Source organism: Lissotriton vulgaris, chromosome 7 (assembly GCF_964263255.1).
Source record: "Lissotriton vulgaris chromosome 7, aLisVul1.2, whole genome shotgun sequence".
Taxonomy (NCBI): Eukaryota; Metazoa; Chordata; class Amphibia; order Caudata; family Salamandridae; genus Lissotriton; species Lissotriton vulgaris.
Window position 1 is genome coordinate 271,134,087 of NC_141695.1, and position 18,440 is coordinate 271,152,526.

At 43.3% G+C, this 18,440-nt stretch overlaps 1 protein-coding gene across 1 annotated transcript in view; it reads left to right on the top strand.

The window, feature by feature from the left end:
* The first annotated feature begins 1,608 nt into the window (after positions 1-1,608).
* The window catches only part of LOC147701370 (venom serine protease inhibitor-like), a 63,066-nt gene continuing 46,234 nt past the window's right edge, over positions 1,609-18,440 (top strand). Inside the window, exons 1-2 of the mRNA XM_086930066.1 lie at positions 1,609-1,746; positions 9,992-10,076. Coding sequence (XP_086786192.1) covers positions 10,034-10,076 — 43 coding nt within the window. The 5' untranslated portion in view covers positions 1,609-1,746; positions 9,992-10,033. The remainder of the gene's footprint in view (positions 1,747-9,991; positions 10,077-18,440) is intronic.

Genomic DNA, 18,440 nt, shown 5'->3' on the forward strand with positions numbered 1-18,440 from the left:
TCCAAACCTCCGATCTTCCAACCTTTGAGTAGCCGAAACCCCACGCATCCACAGAGCCAGAGCAGGCGGAAGATCCTTCTCTCACATTGCAGCCGAGACCTGAAATGAGCTACCAGCAGACATCAGACACGCCCCCTACCTGAACACCTTCAGGAAGACCCTCAAGACCTGGCTCATCAGCTAAACAGATGTGGGATCCTCCCTCCGCGCCTTGAGACCCTCATGGGGGAGTAGCACACTTACAATTCCCTGATTGATTGATTGATTGATTGATTGATTGGTTGCTTGATTGATTGATTGTTTGTGGAGGCTGAAATCAATGTGGTTTGGGTGGTGAAATAGGCAGCAATGCAAATAATACAAACAGCATATGTGCTAAACTAGCATAGCAAGTCAAATTGCACTTGTATACTTTAATGGATTACATGTCACTTTTATTGTGTAACATCATAGCACAACCCCATTCCGTGGGCCATACCCTGGACTGACCACTAGCATGCAGCAGCAGGCAGCACTCCCAAGCAGCAGCAGAAGTCACAGATCTATGTAGCCACCTCAGTCCTGGGGCTCAATCACTCTCCGCCAAGCTTGGTGGCCTTTCATAGCCCAGCTCCCGTGTCACGGGGTACAGATGGATGGGGACAGACTGCGGTGGCACAAACCACCTGCCCCTGACACCAGGGTACGACCACACTGCAAGAGCCCCTCATAATGAAGGCCTCTTCAATTAGCACCATCACTGCCCTTTTATTGCTGTTACTGTGCTAACCATGCCTATTAGGGTAGGCACGCCCCTGAACAGTGATCCTTCCCACCATCCCCTTGCTGAAAGACAATATCTAATGCATATTAGCCTCAAGGAGCTTCAGGCAGGGAAATTGCAACTTTCTAAAAGTCCCTTTCCCTTAATGTTTACTGAAAATCTTACTTCACCATTGAGTTTGTTTTTTACTACATATTAAACACAGTCCTTAAATGTTTTTTGAAGCGGGACCCCTGGTCTGAAATAGCTGAATGAATCTAATATTACTTCCAGTGTTTCTCTATAGACCAACCAGCCTTTCTCTGGTGTAATTAGCTTTTGGAAATCAGTCACTCTAACGACATGTAAATTACAAATGTCTACACATCCTACTTTTAAATTCCATGCACCCTGTCTTGTGTGCTTCAAGGCCTACATATAGGGGAATTTCATATATTTAAAAGCGAGGTTTCCTCCCCTCAATATGGTTCCTTTTTGGATGAGTGGTCCATTAGTGCTTTAGTCTGTAGGTGTCATTCAAATTTCCATGTCATGAGTGTACTTTAGGCACTATATATCATGGCCTTTTAAGAAGGTTAAATATGCCAGTTAGGGCTTTAGGATATTTAGTGGTTAAAACAAATGCGTTGAGGTCTAGTCAATAAAACAGCAGTTGCATCAGCTCACAAAGTGGGAGTGTCCCGTGAAGAGGGGCACTTTCTCACACTAACCATGAGACTTATGATAAATGCATCCTTGTTTGTGTCCTTGTAGGTGTTCTTGCTAATCATGAGACATATGTGTGCATTGTTTGGCTTATGTTAAAGTCTCCCCCAGTAGGATGTTATATAGTTTTTGGCAGCACCGCTTGGCATAAGCTCATCACACTATTTTTACTATGACAATCCCCCCCAAAAAATCACCATTAGCTATATAACCTTGATACACCTCCTCGCAGCAACAGGTTTCAGACAGTAATTCTTCTCGGAGCTAAAACAGCTGAGGTGAGTTGTATCCACCATAATTGTTTATATTTGTGTAACTGCTTAGCAGAATAGCTTCACTGTCTTCAATTCAATGGTTTATTCAGTTTGGAAAAACTGTTTCTCAACTTTATGTTCTAATGTCTGTAAAGACAACAAAATAAATATTAGTATATATTTAAACAGATAATGTATAAACTGCGCGTATCATTACTCTCTGTGCTCACTGTCACTTGTGAAACTACTGCATCTGTGTACGTGTGTAGTAGTCTGACGGGTGGTCATTTGTATCATGTGCATTCAGAGGAATCTGAAGGTTTCTCTTATCCTTAGAAACAGAAGTCCAATTTGACACAGTATTTTCTGTTGCTGGACACAAAGCATCTCCATTTGTTCTTGCTTTAAAAAATAAATGGTAGGAGATCTCTCATTTATTCAATATTACAACTATCAAGTAAAAGCAAACACAGTCCACAAAGGCAGAGTGGATGCATCTTTCACAGTGAAACCAGGAAAAGTTTCACGCGCCATATCACAGGACTCTGGTCGTGAAAGCAATAAGATGTGACACTTAACAACTGGGGCAAAGGGAGGGTGGAAAGGATGAGAATCGCAGGTCCTTGATAAAGTGTGCTCTGGACATTGCATTGGGTATGGATCAATAAATAATCGAACAGGCCAAACAGCCTAGAACAAAAGGGCCTGATAGAGTTGAGGGCAATGCACATGTTTTCAGAATCATCTGTTCCATCCTGAGGATCCAGAAGAATTCATTAGTGACGCATCCTGCAGCATACAGAGTCCCCTTAATTGGATTGCCCCCATCCAGATACAAGTGATTGAGGGCTTAATTAGTACTTTAGAGTTGCTTTATAGAAAGAAACGTTTAACTTTCTTTGGTGTAGATGGTTTGTAGCTGGCCCTCTTGATGTTCTTGCTAATCTGATCCTTAAAGGTTGGGTTCATGTGTAGGGTGAATGAAGTGACTTAGCATCAGGTAAAAGTTGGGTTGGTCTGCAATCTGTTCAGGTTTATATCATAGAGCAAGGTTGTCGCTTGTTGTTTTAAGGGTTTCTTTTTCCATGGAGCTTACCATTAGTTAGGTGTTGGACATCCAGATCTAGACGAAATGCAAACACAGTTTGAGAACTGGGGGGCATATTATCAAGGGGGTTTATCTCCGCTTTTTTGGCTTTAAAAGCCAAGAAAGCGGAGATAAAATTATCTCCCTATTACCTAGCTATCGCTAACACCAGTTAGCGACAGCTAGTAGGAGATAGCGACAATCTTGGGCTCCGCTTTGCATGTCAGTGATATTTATCACTAATAACATGCAAAGTGGGCGTGCCAAGATGTTAGCGACTGGAAACAGTGGAAAAATGGGAGTTAACAGTAATAAAAGATTAAAACGTTGCTATAAAGTTAATAGTCTGCTAGATCTTTTATATTAATATTTAGAAAGAAAACAAGACTTTTAGGGCATTATTTGGAGCTTAGAGAGTGAAATACTTCTCCATAAAACTGATAACCTGGGGGCATATTACCAACGTTAAGCGATATTTATCGCTAACGATGCTTAGCAACAAACTTTTTAACGCTAAGCATCGCCGGAAATTATCGCAGAGATAACTTGCTATTAGCAAGGTTTATCTCAGAAGTGATAAAAATCCTCACGCTGCGTGCCAATTGAGAGATTATCGCTGGAAAACCAACGATAATCTCTCAAAGTTTGGTGTTAGCTTGATGATAGTGGCTCACAAACTTATCCATGATATCCACCTTCCATAGGATATCATGGCTAAGTCAGGAAAATACCAGGGGGCATATTATCATGGGGGTATATCTCCGCTTTTTTGGCTTTAAAAGCCAAGAAAGCAGAGATAAAATTATCTCCCTATTACCTAGCTGTCGCTAACACCAGTTAGCGACAGCTAGTAGGAGATAGCGACCATCTTGGGCCCCAGTTTGCATGTCAGTGATATTTATCATTAATGACATGCAAAGTGGGCGTGCCAAGATGTTAGCGACTGGAAACAGTCGCTAACATCGCTATCTCCTATTACCAACTTTTGGAGATATTCGCGCTAAGCGCGAATATCTCCAAAAGCTAACACCTGCCCTGAGCAGTTCTTAGCTGTGTTATCCAATGGGAGGTGGATAACATGGCTAAGAGCATTAGCTCGGTAATGCATGAATATTGCTGACTTTTCAGAGATATTCATGCATTGTGGCTGATTTTTATCGCATTTGCGATAAACCTTGGTAATACCAAGGTTTATCTGCGATAAAAATCGCCGCAGCTCAGCGGTAAATTTTTGTCTCTAACCAAGCAATAGCGATAATTATCGCTATTGCTTGGTAATATGCCCCCAGGTGTAAAAAAAGCAGTGCTAACCGTGGTTAGCACTGCTTTTTTTTATCACTAACATGGTTAGCGAAATCCTTGATAATAGGAGAAATGTCGCTTAACAACATTTCTCCTATTATTTTTCTCTTGAACGCCCCCTTTGCATCTCATTAGGGATGCAAGGGGAAGCGTAGAGACAAAAGGGTGCTAACATGCGAATTTGCGTGTTAGCACCCTGTTGCTGATAGGGAGTTAATTTTATCTCCGCTTTCTTGGCTTTTAAAGCCAAAAAAGTGGAGATAAATCCCTTGATAATAAAGTATTTGTAAAGCGTGAACTTATCACCCCTAGGGTTCTCAAGGCGCTCGGGGCTGTCGGGGAGATTAAGTAAGCTATTGCCCAGAGTCACAGGATGTTGAGCTGATCTTCCTCCAATGCTAGAGATCTAACCATGAGCCCAGTGCTTCGGAGTCAGCTGCCCTGGCTGCTGCGCCACACCTCTCCCTTTAAACATGGCAGATGTCTTGTTTTCCATATTACAATTGCATTATTGCCTACAGAATTTATAATACATTGTGATGGAGCATTGTTCAGCCAAAATCTGAATCGGGCCCTAAATCATTTGAAAAACTAGTACCTTACTGATGCTAAACTACAGGATGCAGCCTTCCTGACTATCAATTTCACATTCCTAATAGTCCTTTGAAAACCTAAAGAGTTAAGAAGGAAGGCTGAGTTTATTTTCATGTATAAAGCTTTCGCTTTGAGAGAGAGTATTACTTTTCTTCTTCGTCCTTGAATTTAATGTAAGTTTAATATTTACGGTCTCAAGTTGCCAACAGGCATACTCATCCTATTCTTCTTCAGCTGCTCATATGTAAAGGTAAAGTGGACAGATACCCATCATTGAAAGTAAGGGACCCTTTGATTACTTACTCATTTAAATCTAACAGTTATCAATTGTTAAGCACATGGGGCCTGATTTAAATGATCACTTGTTAAGCACATGGGGCCTGATCCACAAAGGGCCTTCACATTTGTGGTGGAGGGCCCACATTCATGAGGGAGTGTCCGATCTAGGAGTGGATTCTCTGCAGTGAGAATTCTCCTTGTCGAGATTCTGCCCCTAGTGTGTAGACTCCCCCATGTCTTTCTAGGCCTTCATCACAAGTGTGAAGGCCCACTTTGAATTAGGCTCAACTATTATTTCCTCACAGTAGCTATACTTTTCTAGCCTAAACAGTTGTTCCTGACCTTTTAACTTCTGTTGACCCCCATTTAATCATTACTGGAATCCAGGCAACCCCACAGTGTCATTATGGCAAGCCAGGGACTTCAGGCTAAGCAATTCTGAAGATTTAAACCATAAAAGAATACACAAATAGTACATATTTTAATGAATTCACAACTAAATATATAAAAAAGCATTATTTTATTTTAATGAATTGGTTAAAGCTTTTCTAAATTCAAGTTAGGCAACCCATCACCCATACTATATTCTGTTTGATGCATGTACACTGTCTCAGAAATCAATCTGAAAATACCAACTTACTTTTTAGCCTCCAATTTCAAATTCTTTCATTTGCTTAAATACATATGTATTGTTTATATGTGATTAATATTGAATACCACTCTATTACATCTATGTTGTCAAATGTATCTTGCCATGCTCACAATTAAACATAGGGCTAGATGTATCAAGATACACTTTTGTGATTCTCAAATAGCGATTTTTAAGGAATCGCTATTTGAGAATTGCAAAATGGTATGTATGTAGAAATTCGCTATTTTTTAGCGATTTCTTAAAATTCCTTAATTGCGATTCGCAATTTGCTAATCGCAAATTGAGAATAATTTCAAGGGTGCAGGGGTGTCCAAAGGACACCCTGTTGCACCCCTGAAATATGCATGGGTGCACATGCGGCGTACAAAAATCCCTAAGGGCATGTATAATAATAATAATAATAATAATATAGGATTTTATAAAGCGCCTGGTGACGCCATCTCGGCGTGTCCCCGCGCTGTGGAGAGGGAAGGCAGGGGAAAGGGAGAGACCTAAAGGGAGAAAAGGTGAGTTTTTAAGAGTCTCCTAAATAAGGTCTCTGTCTCAGCCAGTCTAATATGCAGAGGAAGAAGGTTCCAATTCTTGGCCGCCAGTGCACGAAAGGAGCGCCCTCCCATTCTTGCTTTGTTTATCCGGGGGGCAGACAGAAGCCCGGTACCCTTAGAGCGCAGTTCTCTGTTGGGCACATAGGGGATTGCGAGATCCTTCAGATATTCAGGGGCTACCTGAGAGGTAATCCTGTAACACATAAGGAGCGCTTTAAACAAGATTCTCTTTTTTATAGGGAGCCAGTGAAGAGCAACTAGTGTAGGCTTGGAGGCCGCTCTTCTGGGAAGCCTGAGGACCAAACGTGCCGCCGTGTTCTGGAGAACCTGAAGTTTTTTAATGTTCTTCTCAGTAGTGCCTAAGAGAAGGACATTACCGTAATCAATACGGGAGGTAACCAGAGCTTGAGTCATCGTGCGTCTGGCCTCTAAAGGAAGGAGATCCAGGGTGCGATTTAAGGTCTTTAGTACACCAAAGCACTTTCCTGTTAGCTTCTGGACGTGGCTGTCGTAGGAGAGTCTGGGATCAACCCAAACACCCAGGTTCTTAGCTTCCTTGCATGGGGAAGGCATAGGACCTAGACAAGAAGGCCACCAGTCCAGGGTCCAACTGGCCGAGTTACCCCCAATCACCAGCACCTCAGTTTTAGAACCATTGAGCTTGAGGCAGTGTTGGTTCATCCAGCCTGCAAGCTCCTGCATGCATGTTTTGAAGTTGGCAGCAGCCAAGGTGGGTGTCTGGGATAGGGAGATGAGGAGTTGGGTATCGTCGGCATAAGATACAATTTTTATGCCGAACGATTGAACCACCTCCGCCAATGGAGCCATATAAAGGTTAAACAAGGTGGGGCTCAGGGCAGAGCCCTGAGGCACCCCCTGTTCTAGAGCAATGCTGTCAGAAAGGGAGTTTCCTCTCTGAACCTGGAAGCTTCGGTCTATTAGGAAAGATTTAAGCCATCCCAATGCCTCCTTTGTGACCCCAGCCTGGTTTAGACACTGTAGCAGGGTGGAATGGGCTACAGTGTCAAACGCAGCACTGAGGTCCAGCATTATGAGCGCCATCGTATGACCCTCATCAGCTCCTGCCCTAAGCGTTTCAGTAGCTCTCAGGAGGGCTGTCTCGGTGGAGTAATTGGTCCTAAAACCGGACTGGGAGCTGTGCAGGCAATTATTAGCTTCAAAGTGAGCCATAAGTTGCTTATTAGCAATTTTTTCGGTCACTTTGGCAAGATAGGGTAATAGAGATATAGGTCTCAGATTTTCCAAGGTGTCCTGACTTACATTCGGCTTCTTTTTAATAGGTAATACAATAGCCTTCTTCCAATCAGTCGGTAAGTGCGCAGAGGAGAAGGACAACTGAATAATCTGCCTGAAGTAGGGTTCCAGTACCTGTAGGCTCTCTCTGAGTACTTTCGGGGGAGCAGGGTCCCGAGGGGAACCCGATGTAACGCTCTTGCAGATGTTTATAAGCGCATCGGGAGTAGGAACCGAGAAGCATTGGAGGCAAGACTCAGTGGAATTAGTAACCGCGCTCTCTGTAAAATCATGGCCGGATGGCAGCATGTCAGAGAAACTGGTATAGATATTGGTGATCTTATCTGAAAAGTAGCGAGCAATCTTATTGCAAGTTTCCACTGAGTTGTCGCAAGGCGCATTGTCATTAGTGAGCACAGAAATTTCCTTAAAAATTTTAAAAAGCTCTTTAGAAGAGTTCTCTGCCTCCCCAATGCGAGTCTTGTAGTGCATGGCTTTAGAAATACGGACTTTTTTATAGTATTCCTTTTGCGCTTGTTTATATTGCAGTTTAATAACTGGGCAAAAGTTAGTGCGCCAGTCACGTTCTAATTTTTTGCATGCAGATTTGCATGCTTGTAGTTCTGCAGTGTACCAGGGGGTAGATTTTCTGGGGCTAATGAAATTTTTTAAGGTGCGAGTAGGAGCGGTTTTGTCTAGGGCCCTTAAAATTCTGTCCTGCAATTGACTGTAGGCCATTTCACAGTCAGTGCTATCAAAAGAGTCTCCTATTCCAATCAGTTTATTGAACGTGTCCTGAGAAAAATTTTTCCATTTCCGGCGCTGGTACCGAAGATCCGTGTCATTATTTTTCGGATCAGGCTCAGATCTCTGCAGGTAGAAAGGAACAATGGAGTGGTCTGACCAGGGTACCGGAATGGGAGAAAGAGCATGTACTCTGGAGACGTTCCCAAAGATGGGGTCAAGAAGGTGACCTTGTCTGTGAGTGGGATCAAAATTTATAAGATCTAGCTGCAGAGACTGGAGAGCAGACCTAATGTCCTTGGCTCCGGGATCGAGGGGGTCATCAAAATGAGCGTTCAAGTCGCCTAGCACCAGGAAATTGTTCTTCCTAATAGCGAGGTGAGCAGTGTTTTCGAGAAGGCTGGATGTGAAATCATACAGTCTCCCGGGAGGTCTGTACGCAAGAATGCCAGAGAAGGAGAATTGAGGGTTAACTAAAATAGTAAAAAAGCCAGCTTCACAGTGATCTATGGTCAGCGGCGATAGGGAGCACTGCAGGGGGGTTTTAGTGGCAATAGCAATACCACCTCCCCTGCCATCCTTCCTGTCAAGTCTGGTCAAGGAGAAGCCAGAAGGCAAGGCTTCAATGATGTCCGGGTCGGAAAGTTCCCCCAGCCAAGTCTCCGTGAAAAACATCACATCAAAGCCATCATCCTCCAGTAGTTGATGAATTTGTATAGCGTGTTTACCCAGAGAGCGGCAGTTAATCAAACCCGCCTTAGTTCGAATTAAAGAGCCTGCCCTGATGGGTGGTTTGTTAGGCGTGAAAGAGCATGAAGGGCAACAATGCACAAGCAGCGCCTCCATGGTGTGAAAGCAGGATAAGGTGACTCCAGGACGGAGATCTAATAGCGCCTGTCTATCATACCGTATACTCTGGGATGTGGACTGGCCAGGAGTCGTCGCCCCGCGCCCCGTCCGGCCGCGGACGGGCGCAGACGGGCTAGACTTTGGCTCGACTTCGGCGCGTCACATGGCACTTTGAAAAATGCAAAAATGTGCAACCGGAAGTTGGTGGTAATTTGCGATTCCTTAAGGGCATTTTGCTAATTTTTTTGCTACATACATTGCATTTAAGGAATCGCAAAATTTGCAATTCCTTAAATGCAATTGCAAAATAAGGAATCGCAAATTTTGCGATTCCTTATTTTGCACTAGATTTTGCTTCATACATTCCATTTAGGAAATTCACATTCGCAAAGGCCGAAATTCTGTGAATTTCGGCCTTTGCGAATGTGAATTTGCTTGATACATCTGGCCCCTAGTTACTAATCACAAGTTATGTTCTCATCAAACAAAATTTTGACCTTCCTAGCTTAAACTGTGTTGTGCTCCAGATATTCGTTGTATGTTTTTGTAGGTCATTGCCTTTGGTAACGTACTTAATTGCACTTCTTTGCAACAGGAGTGTTGCCAGTGGTAGCATACTGAACATTTCTTCCTATTAGTGACCACACTTGGATGGAGGTCCCAGTGCTGGTTGTATCTTCCGATTGCTGCTGTTTTTGAAATAGGTAACACTTCAGTAAACTATTTATAACATTTACATTTCTAAGCTGTCGTGGATCCCTAGGGTAGGCTTCATGGTAAGTCCCCAGTTGTCCAGGGACCACAGGTCAAGAACCACTGGCTAGACCAATATCTTCAGAGAGCACACATGTTATTAGTCAAATAAGTTAATGTCAAAGGCTCTGTATAACCTTTAAAACCAATTTCATTTAATACTGGAACAGGTGATCAATTGAACTATGAAACTTTCTCTATCTGCTTAAGATTCAGATTTCTTCCTGTGATCCACGAAAGCAGCAGAATTTCATGATGATGAAAACTCAGCTGTTCTTTCTCCTCCTCGTCCTCGGTGAGTGCATTTGAACTCTAAAACATAGAATGAGTTGCTAGAGCAAGCAGCATACTTATGATACGGTGTCTCAAGAGCTAAGAAAAAGATGAGGGTATGAAAGAGGCAGAAAATGAGCAACTTTTTGATAGCAATGATTGGCATATGAAGGAGGGGATATAAAAAGACCCCAGGAACCATATTACAGTAAGTGTTCAGTAGGTTCATCAGATGTACACATCTTCTTTTTTCATCCTGAACCCTTTTGGTGTTACAGAATAGGTCACAGGCTCTTAGGCAGTCCTCTCTGTAATTCAGACTGTACCTTCAATAAATATGTGGAGGTGAAATCGTCAGAGCAGGTTCACTCATTGCATGGGGCTTACAACCATAAAAATGACAAAATACTTTTCCATGTTACCTGTGCTGTATTACAGACATGCAAACAAAACAGGTGATGGACCGAATGTGGATCAATGTCACACATTCACCCCAGTCCAAAGATCTGGGCCCAAATCCATCGTTTTTTTGCACTCCACACCACCCTGGGTTAGACAATGGCGATATGCAAATCAGCTCTGACCCTGTGCCCCATGGGAACAGTCCAGTCCGAACTACAAAAGCCATATCCTTCCCAGAACGGAATCAAGCATCCGAGGACCGGACCGGTTTCGAGGTAACACCTCTCATCAGCCCGGCTAGCTTGACTCCAGTGGTGTGGAGTGCCTGGGACCCACGTCTGAGCATCCCCAGCGCACTTATGGCGGTATTTGCAAACAAAACAGGTGATGGACCGAATGTGGATCAATTTCACACATTCACCCCAGTCCAAGATCTGGGCCCAAATCCATCGTCCGGTCCGGTCCTCGGTTGCTTGATTCCGTTCTGGGAAGGACATGGCTTTTGTAGTTCGGACTGGACTGTTCCCATGGGGCACAGGGTCAGAGCTGATTTGCATATCGCCATTGTCTAACCCAGGGTGGTGTGGAGTGCAAAAAAACGATGGATTTGGGCCCAGATCTTTGGACTGGGATGAATGTGTGACATTGATCCACATTCGGTCCATCACCTGTTTTGTTTGTATTACAGACATGGGCACATAGTCACAGAAGCTGTCACATGCCTTGCATGTCAATTGGATTTTTTTTTTAACATCAGGATAATTTCTAATGCTTGAAGTCAATTATTCCGACAAATGACAACAATTTCAGATTGCCAGGGATATGTAGTAATGTTGATTTATAATGGATAATCAGTAGTCAACCTTTCTAGCTGCAAACCTTGCCATGATTGATCTGTCAAAAAGTCACCATTGCAATGGTCCACAACAATATCTGTGTTATAAGATGTTACCACTTAGATTAAGACTAGGACATGAAGAGAAGACATTAACACCTATACATCAATAAACTGCAAGTTGGCAAATGTTGGCCAAGTGTAAGAAAATCAGACTATATTTTCATTTACTAAAGTTCAGAATGTTGACTGGATGGTAGCAAGCACTGATTGGATAGATACACTGATAATTAATATACCGTAAAGGCCCCCTCAGAAGTTGCATTACCCACTGATGCATTGGCAAAAGTAGGCAACTGCTGATTATCAATATTTAGAGAACTTTTCAGGGTGAGTAGGGCTTGATATAAATAGCCCTGTGCGAATGATCTAGTATAGAAAGTTGTTTCCTTTGCACAAGTCAGTATTACTTGGTGAACAATGAAAAATAAATGAACCACATTAGGGCTGTTCATCCTAGCCAATTCATTCTCTTCTAAAACAGCCCATATTGACTCCATTGAGCTCACACGTTAATGTTCAATCATCAGCCTGCTTATCTTTAAATAATAATTAGAGGGCAGTAGTGGACGAACTCCAAGGTAAGACAAGTCTTGGTTTAGACCGCGGACAGTATGGAAATCGAATTAATCCAGTGGTAACCTTGGATTCTTGTCCTACTCAACTTCTCTGCAGTTTTCATGTATCAGAAAGCCAACACACAGGGGTAAAGAAAATTACATTATATACCCTTTCATTCCTAATAGAATCTAGATGGAATACTTGTCCTAACCATAGCCTCTAATCAGCAGCCCCCTTGCCGGTGGGAAGCTCAAATAAGAGTAAGTAGTGGAAGTGCAGAAACTAATCAGGGATCATTGATTAGAAAAAGCAGGACATGTTTCAGGGCTGAACAAAGGAGAAGTGAGTAGTAGCAGATACTTCTTCTCTTTGGCTACCCCTGAAAGGTGTTCATTTTGCAATCTTGATTATTATAAATCTTCCAGCCCTTCTTGATATGGTCACATTGTGAATAACTTTTATGGGAATATTCCTGCAGTGATTTAATTTCTACCTAAAGAACACAGATTAACTTGTCCAAATAAGCTCTAGATCCATGACCATGTTCTTATTCAATGGTGTTCTCTGTTCCATTGTTCTATTACTACAGAACTATAGTCCACATATGAAGCCTGTAAGAAATTTGGTTATTGGTTGGGGAGAGGGGTGGAAGCCCTACTCAGACAACAACCACAATCCTTTTCAGGGTGAACCACGAAATCCACTATTTGAACCTGTGCTTAAACCTCTGATAGCTTAGCACAAAGCAGTCACATTTAACTTAGAAGTCATGTGGAGTATTTATGCAGCACTGAAACAATAATAAAGTAAAAACAAACATAAGAACATCCCCAAACCACGTAGAAAAACATAGTAAATTCTAATACGTAAATGAGACCAGAATGACAACAATCCAATTAATAGATCTGGATATATCATATTTGTATGTTTTAGGTGGACATAGCATTTGACAGCATAAACTGCCACTCAGCGTATCTGGTCATGTCAAACTGGGGAAATGTCACAAGTTCAGGTCAACCACAATGGAGGGTGGACAAGTTACAGGGACCAGGTTAGTCCCACTAAAAAAGTTACCTTCTCAAAGTCCGGCTTCAAGAGTTGTATATGCACCAGAGCTGGCCACAAGGGGCAGCAAGAATGTTTTGGATGGTTGTTGCTATGGAGAAAGAGCAGGCTTGGCATTGTGGACAGTTGTCGCTGTAGCAGCAAGATCCTGTCAAGCTTCACAGATCCAGTTTCACAACATACGGAATACCGGAATGAGAAACCTAAGCATAGGAAGAAGAGGAATTCCACTGAACATGTCTGAAAAACCCACATTATTTTCTAGAGTCCCTTCCCCCACCAGGGTTACCCCTAGTTGGGATACTTCATCATTGGGGTACTCTCAATCCGCTGCAGATTGAGGCATGCTGTGACTTGCAAACTACGTAGGAGCACTTCATTTTGGGAAATTATCTGCGGTGCAGTCATGTGGATTGGGAAAAATAGATTAAAAATACCTAGCTGGTGAACTAATATTTTATTCCTGCCCCTAGCCGGTATGTTTTAAAATTGGTATATCAACTGATGTGAAAGAATAAAGTACAGGAGGTTCCGGACATGTAGAAAATATGAAGTGATTGCCCATTGGGGTATAATACTGTCTATGTCTATGTGCTGGTTCTTGTTGAGCGCATATATCACCCTAGGGTCCCATAGCGCTTTTGCCGAGACTCAGAAACAGACAAGAAAGATGACTGGAAAGAGAAGGTAGATTTAAAATAGTCAGGTCTTGAGGGACCTACAGAACTTCTTGTTGTCAAGCTCAGTGCGAAGATAGAATGGCAGTGAGTTCTAAAGAGTAGGATCTAGTTTCGAAAATGATCTGCTGCCGTTCTTGACGGTACGAACCTTCAGGATTGTTAATATAGGTTTATTAGCTGAACGAAGAGTTCTTGTTGGCTGATACATTGTCAGTTTGTTGGCCAAGTAATGAGGACCCTGTCCGTTGAGAGTTTTATGGCCGAGACAGCAGATTTTAAAATTAATCCGCTTCTTGACCAGCAGCCAATGGGGAGGTTTAAGGCTGGGTGCAGAGGGGCAGCGAGGGGAAAGGTTTAAAACCAGTCTAGTAGCTGTATTCTTCAGAACCTGCAGCTTGGTTAGAAGTTTTTCGTTTATGGACATGAATAGGGCATTCCCATAATCCAGAAGGCGGATGATTAAGCCCTGGATCAATGGCATACGGGAAGGTAAAGGCACCCATTGAAAAATTTTGCGGAGGGCATGCATTAGCCTATAGCATTTACGCGCTACATGATTGACATGGTCACACATGGAAAGTTGATTGTCAATCAATACGCCAAGGTTACGGGCTGTTACCTTCGGATCGGGACACAAACCTAAGGTAGAAGGACACCAATCATTTGTCCTTAGCACCTGGGCATTACCAAAAAAAGAACAATTTCCATTTTATTTGCATTTAACTGGAGATTGTTAGTTAACAACCAGTTGTTATTGTGGAGGGAGAGCTAGTGCAGAATTTGATCAGAAATGTCCATGATGAGTTCTTAAACACACCATGTCACACGGGTCAAGATGCATTAAGAAATGACACAGCAGGGGACACTTAATATTATAGCTGCAATGAAAAGATAACTGTGTGTGGTATTGCACACGTGGGTATAATGCTATGACTGTTGTTTGCATCAGTACACACACACACATATATTGAATGGTAGTTTTTAGCAGGCAATGATGATATGTTTAACTGCAGAGAAGACATTCGTATATAGTGTATTGCCCACTTGGACATAACATTATATTTAATTTAAGAATCAACACATCTGCATATACAAGAACTGGAATTATTTAGCACACAATGATGATATGTAAAACTGTGGAAATGGTACCTTTTATGAATATAGGAATTTTCATTAGGTCTGACAAAAACAATGTCCCCAATAAGTATTGTGACAAAACCAATTTAGGGGTAATAATGACAGGTCTTGTTATGCGTGATGTTATTTAGTATGTGTGTTTACATGTTGCAATACAGCAGACAGGCTTTGGGGAACAAGAGATGCTTCTGTGGCATTCAGTCCTTGCCTATTAGACTATAATTAACATATTTTTAGCAAAAGAATTGCTTTGCAGTTGGAGAATCAATATATGTAATGTTAGGGGCGCGCTAATGAATCCTAGATGGTTTTGTGGTGATGATCTTAAACCAAATATTGCATTGACTCTGGCAAATCAGAATACTTCAGAAAGCTTTAACTTCTTCTCTGCCATGCCTTTTTTTTTGGCTATTTGGGGTAGTTAGCAGTTAGTCCCCCATAACATGGTGTCCACCTAAGTGTCAATGCCAAATTTTTCATCATCCTGGGGATCCTACAGTTACCCAGGATTTATGGATTCTGCTGGAGGGGACCGAGAAATTAGCCAAAAATACAGCCACATTTTGTTTTGTTGGGGAAAAATTGGAAAAAAGTCTGTAGAAGAAAGCATCTATTTTTTTCTCTGCAAATGGTATCAAAAAGTGGGTTGCTGTGCTAAAATCACCATCTTATCGGCTTTCAGTAACAGGCAGGCTTTTATCAGAAAATTTAATTTTTCAACACACTTTTGGAATTTTACTGAGACATAGCCCATTTTTCTTTCTTTGTGTGCCTCCAACCTCCTTTCAGTTCCTAAACAGTTAGCTAAAAAATCATAATTTCCTTACATTTCTGGTGTGCTTTTTCAACTAAATGTAAGGTTTGCAAGGGATTTTGTATGGGAAAATGTTGGGGAATCCACGCAAGCCACCCATCCCTGGACTCCCCTGGGTGTCTAGTTCTCGGAAATGTCTGGGTTAGGTAGTTTCCCAAGAAGGCCGCCAAGCCCAGGACCACAAATTCAGGTGACCCCCTTGCAAAACCAACTCATTTTATCATCAATAATTTTGATGCTACCACAAATCATTTTGGGCCCTTGCCTGTCACGGGCACTTGGTCCACCCATACAAGTGAGGTAGCATTTTTATTGGGAGACCTAGAGGATTGTGAGGTGAATGTGATTTATATTTATCTAAATGTGTGGTTTACAGGGGTTTCTGGTTAAGAAAACATTGGAGGATCCACTCTAAACACGTCTGGGACCAAAAACGCAGGTGACCCCTTTGCAAAACCAGGTCATTTTGTCATCGATAATTTTGGTGCCTACACAATATGTTTTTGACCCTTCCCTGTCTTGGGCACTTGGGTTGTATGACAAATGTCCCACATAGAAATGTGAAGAAACCACATTAACCCCTTCGATGCTGATGACGAGCTCAGCTCGTCATCACCCACGGGTGGCGTGTGCTGATGACGAGCTGAGCTCGTCATGTATCGCGGTAATTGAAAATTTGCCGCACAGCGCAAAAATCGCCGCAGCAGCGATGCGGTTAAGGCACCAACCAATTTGAGGAAACCATGTGAAGGCACCAACCACTTTAGAGTGCATTCACACACCTTTCACGTGTCAGACACAGAAACCCATTTGCACTGCTGGCTGCTATTACTCTCATACGCCAATAAGACCAATCTCACCACCAAACACTTAAACATCAGACAACTGACAAACACACCTCAAGCAAGTTAATACACATACTGGCAACTAGCCACTACACAACGCCAATCCACGCACACTCCCAGGCAAGCACCTTTCTACACTCACCACCAGCAAAGTGCTGGTCCACATGCACCACCAGACAAACGCCAGTTCACACATACCACCTGCTTAGCGCCCTTCCACACACACCTCCAGCCAAAAACCAGTCTAAGCACATTGCCAGTCACATGCCAGTGTACATGCACTACAAATCAAATGCAAGTCTACACACACCTTAAGCAAAGCGCTAGTCCACACACATTAACAGCAAAGCTCCAGTCTCCATGCACTGCCAGGCAAGTGCCAGTCCACAAGCCCTGCCAACCAAATGCCAGTCTACATGCACCACCAGACAAATGCCAGTCTAAATGCACAGCCATCGAAGCACTAGTCCACAACCACAGCCAGCCAAGTGCTATTCCACATGCACACTAGCCAAACACCAGTCTACATGCACCACCAACTAAGCACCTGTCTACACACACCACCAGCCAAACACCAGTGTACACGCATTGCCAGCCACACAGTAGTCCACACTCACCACCAGCCAAACAGCAGTCCACATGCACTGCCAGCCAAGTTCCAGTCTACGCACATGACCATCCAAATACCAGTACACTCAGACCATCAGCCGAACTCCATTTCACTCACACATATAAACCTTCCCTCCTGTTCATTAGTTTTCTGTCCTCCTCTGGGCAGATGGGCCTACAAACATGGCTGGTCTGCCCCAAGGGGGGCAGAAAATGGCCTCAATATTGCGCCCATAATGGTGAGTGACTGTTGCCTAAGGGGCCACTCCCTGACATATAAATAAAGAAAATTCCTGGAGTCTAGTGTGTTTCCCGTCACCCTGGGGCACATATGGACCTACAAATAAGACCAATCTGCACCCAGGGGGGGCAAAAAACTGCCAAAATGTTGCATCCATATTGAGGAGTGACCCTTGTCCAAGGGGCGGCTTCCCAACAGATACTTAATCAAAATCCCTGGTGTATTGTTGCATTCTTCTCCCTTGGGGCCAGATAAGCCTAAATATAATGCAGATCTGCCTCCAGATGAGAGAAGAAAACTGCCAAAATATTTACCCCATAATAGGAAGCAACCCATGCCCAAGGGCAGCTCCCCAACATATAACATCGTTGAATCCCTGGTGTCTGGTGGTATTCTGGAACTAGAAATAAGGCAGATCTGTCACCAAGGGATCAAAAAAGGATCAACATATTGCTCCCTTTATGAGGGCCCGCCCACTGTCCAAAGGGCTGCTCCCTTATATATAACTTCTTTGAATCCCTGGTGCCTAGTGGCATTCAGATGGTCCTCAAAATAAGGCCAATCTGCCCCCACGGGGCCAGAATACAGCCAAGGCAATGTGCAAATTATTGGGAGCGACCCTTGCCGAAGGGCCGCTACCTTGCACTAAAAATTGGCCTAAAACATTGTTGGTGGTTAGTGGGAGCATGGCTGCCATGCCTACCATGCCACCAGCGATCACGTTGCAGCAATGCACTGCAAAGAGACACCGGGGAAAGTAAAAACTCTTTCCTTCTCCCGAGTGCCTCTCTGCCCTTCACGAACACTCCCCAGAGTAGAATCTTACTTGTTTCTCTCTGACACTCTGGAAGCATGTAGCTTCTAGCACACACTGGCATGCTTTTGATGACGTCATAGGACACACGTGTGCTGATGTCATCAGATGCCACAGGTGGAGTCAAAGAGGTCAGCTGTGGCAGCGGAAGCACTTCCGCTGGCATCCCTAGTGGGGGCCCATAGATAAGCAGCCCATTTGGGGAGCACCAGTGCTTCCCCCGTGGGTGCCAGGACATAATGGTTCCATCCTTGGCACACAAGCGCCATGGCCGAGGATGGAGCCATTCTATCTTCGGCACTGAAGGGCTTAAGCATTGCATC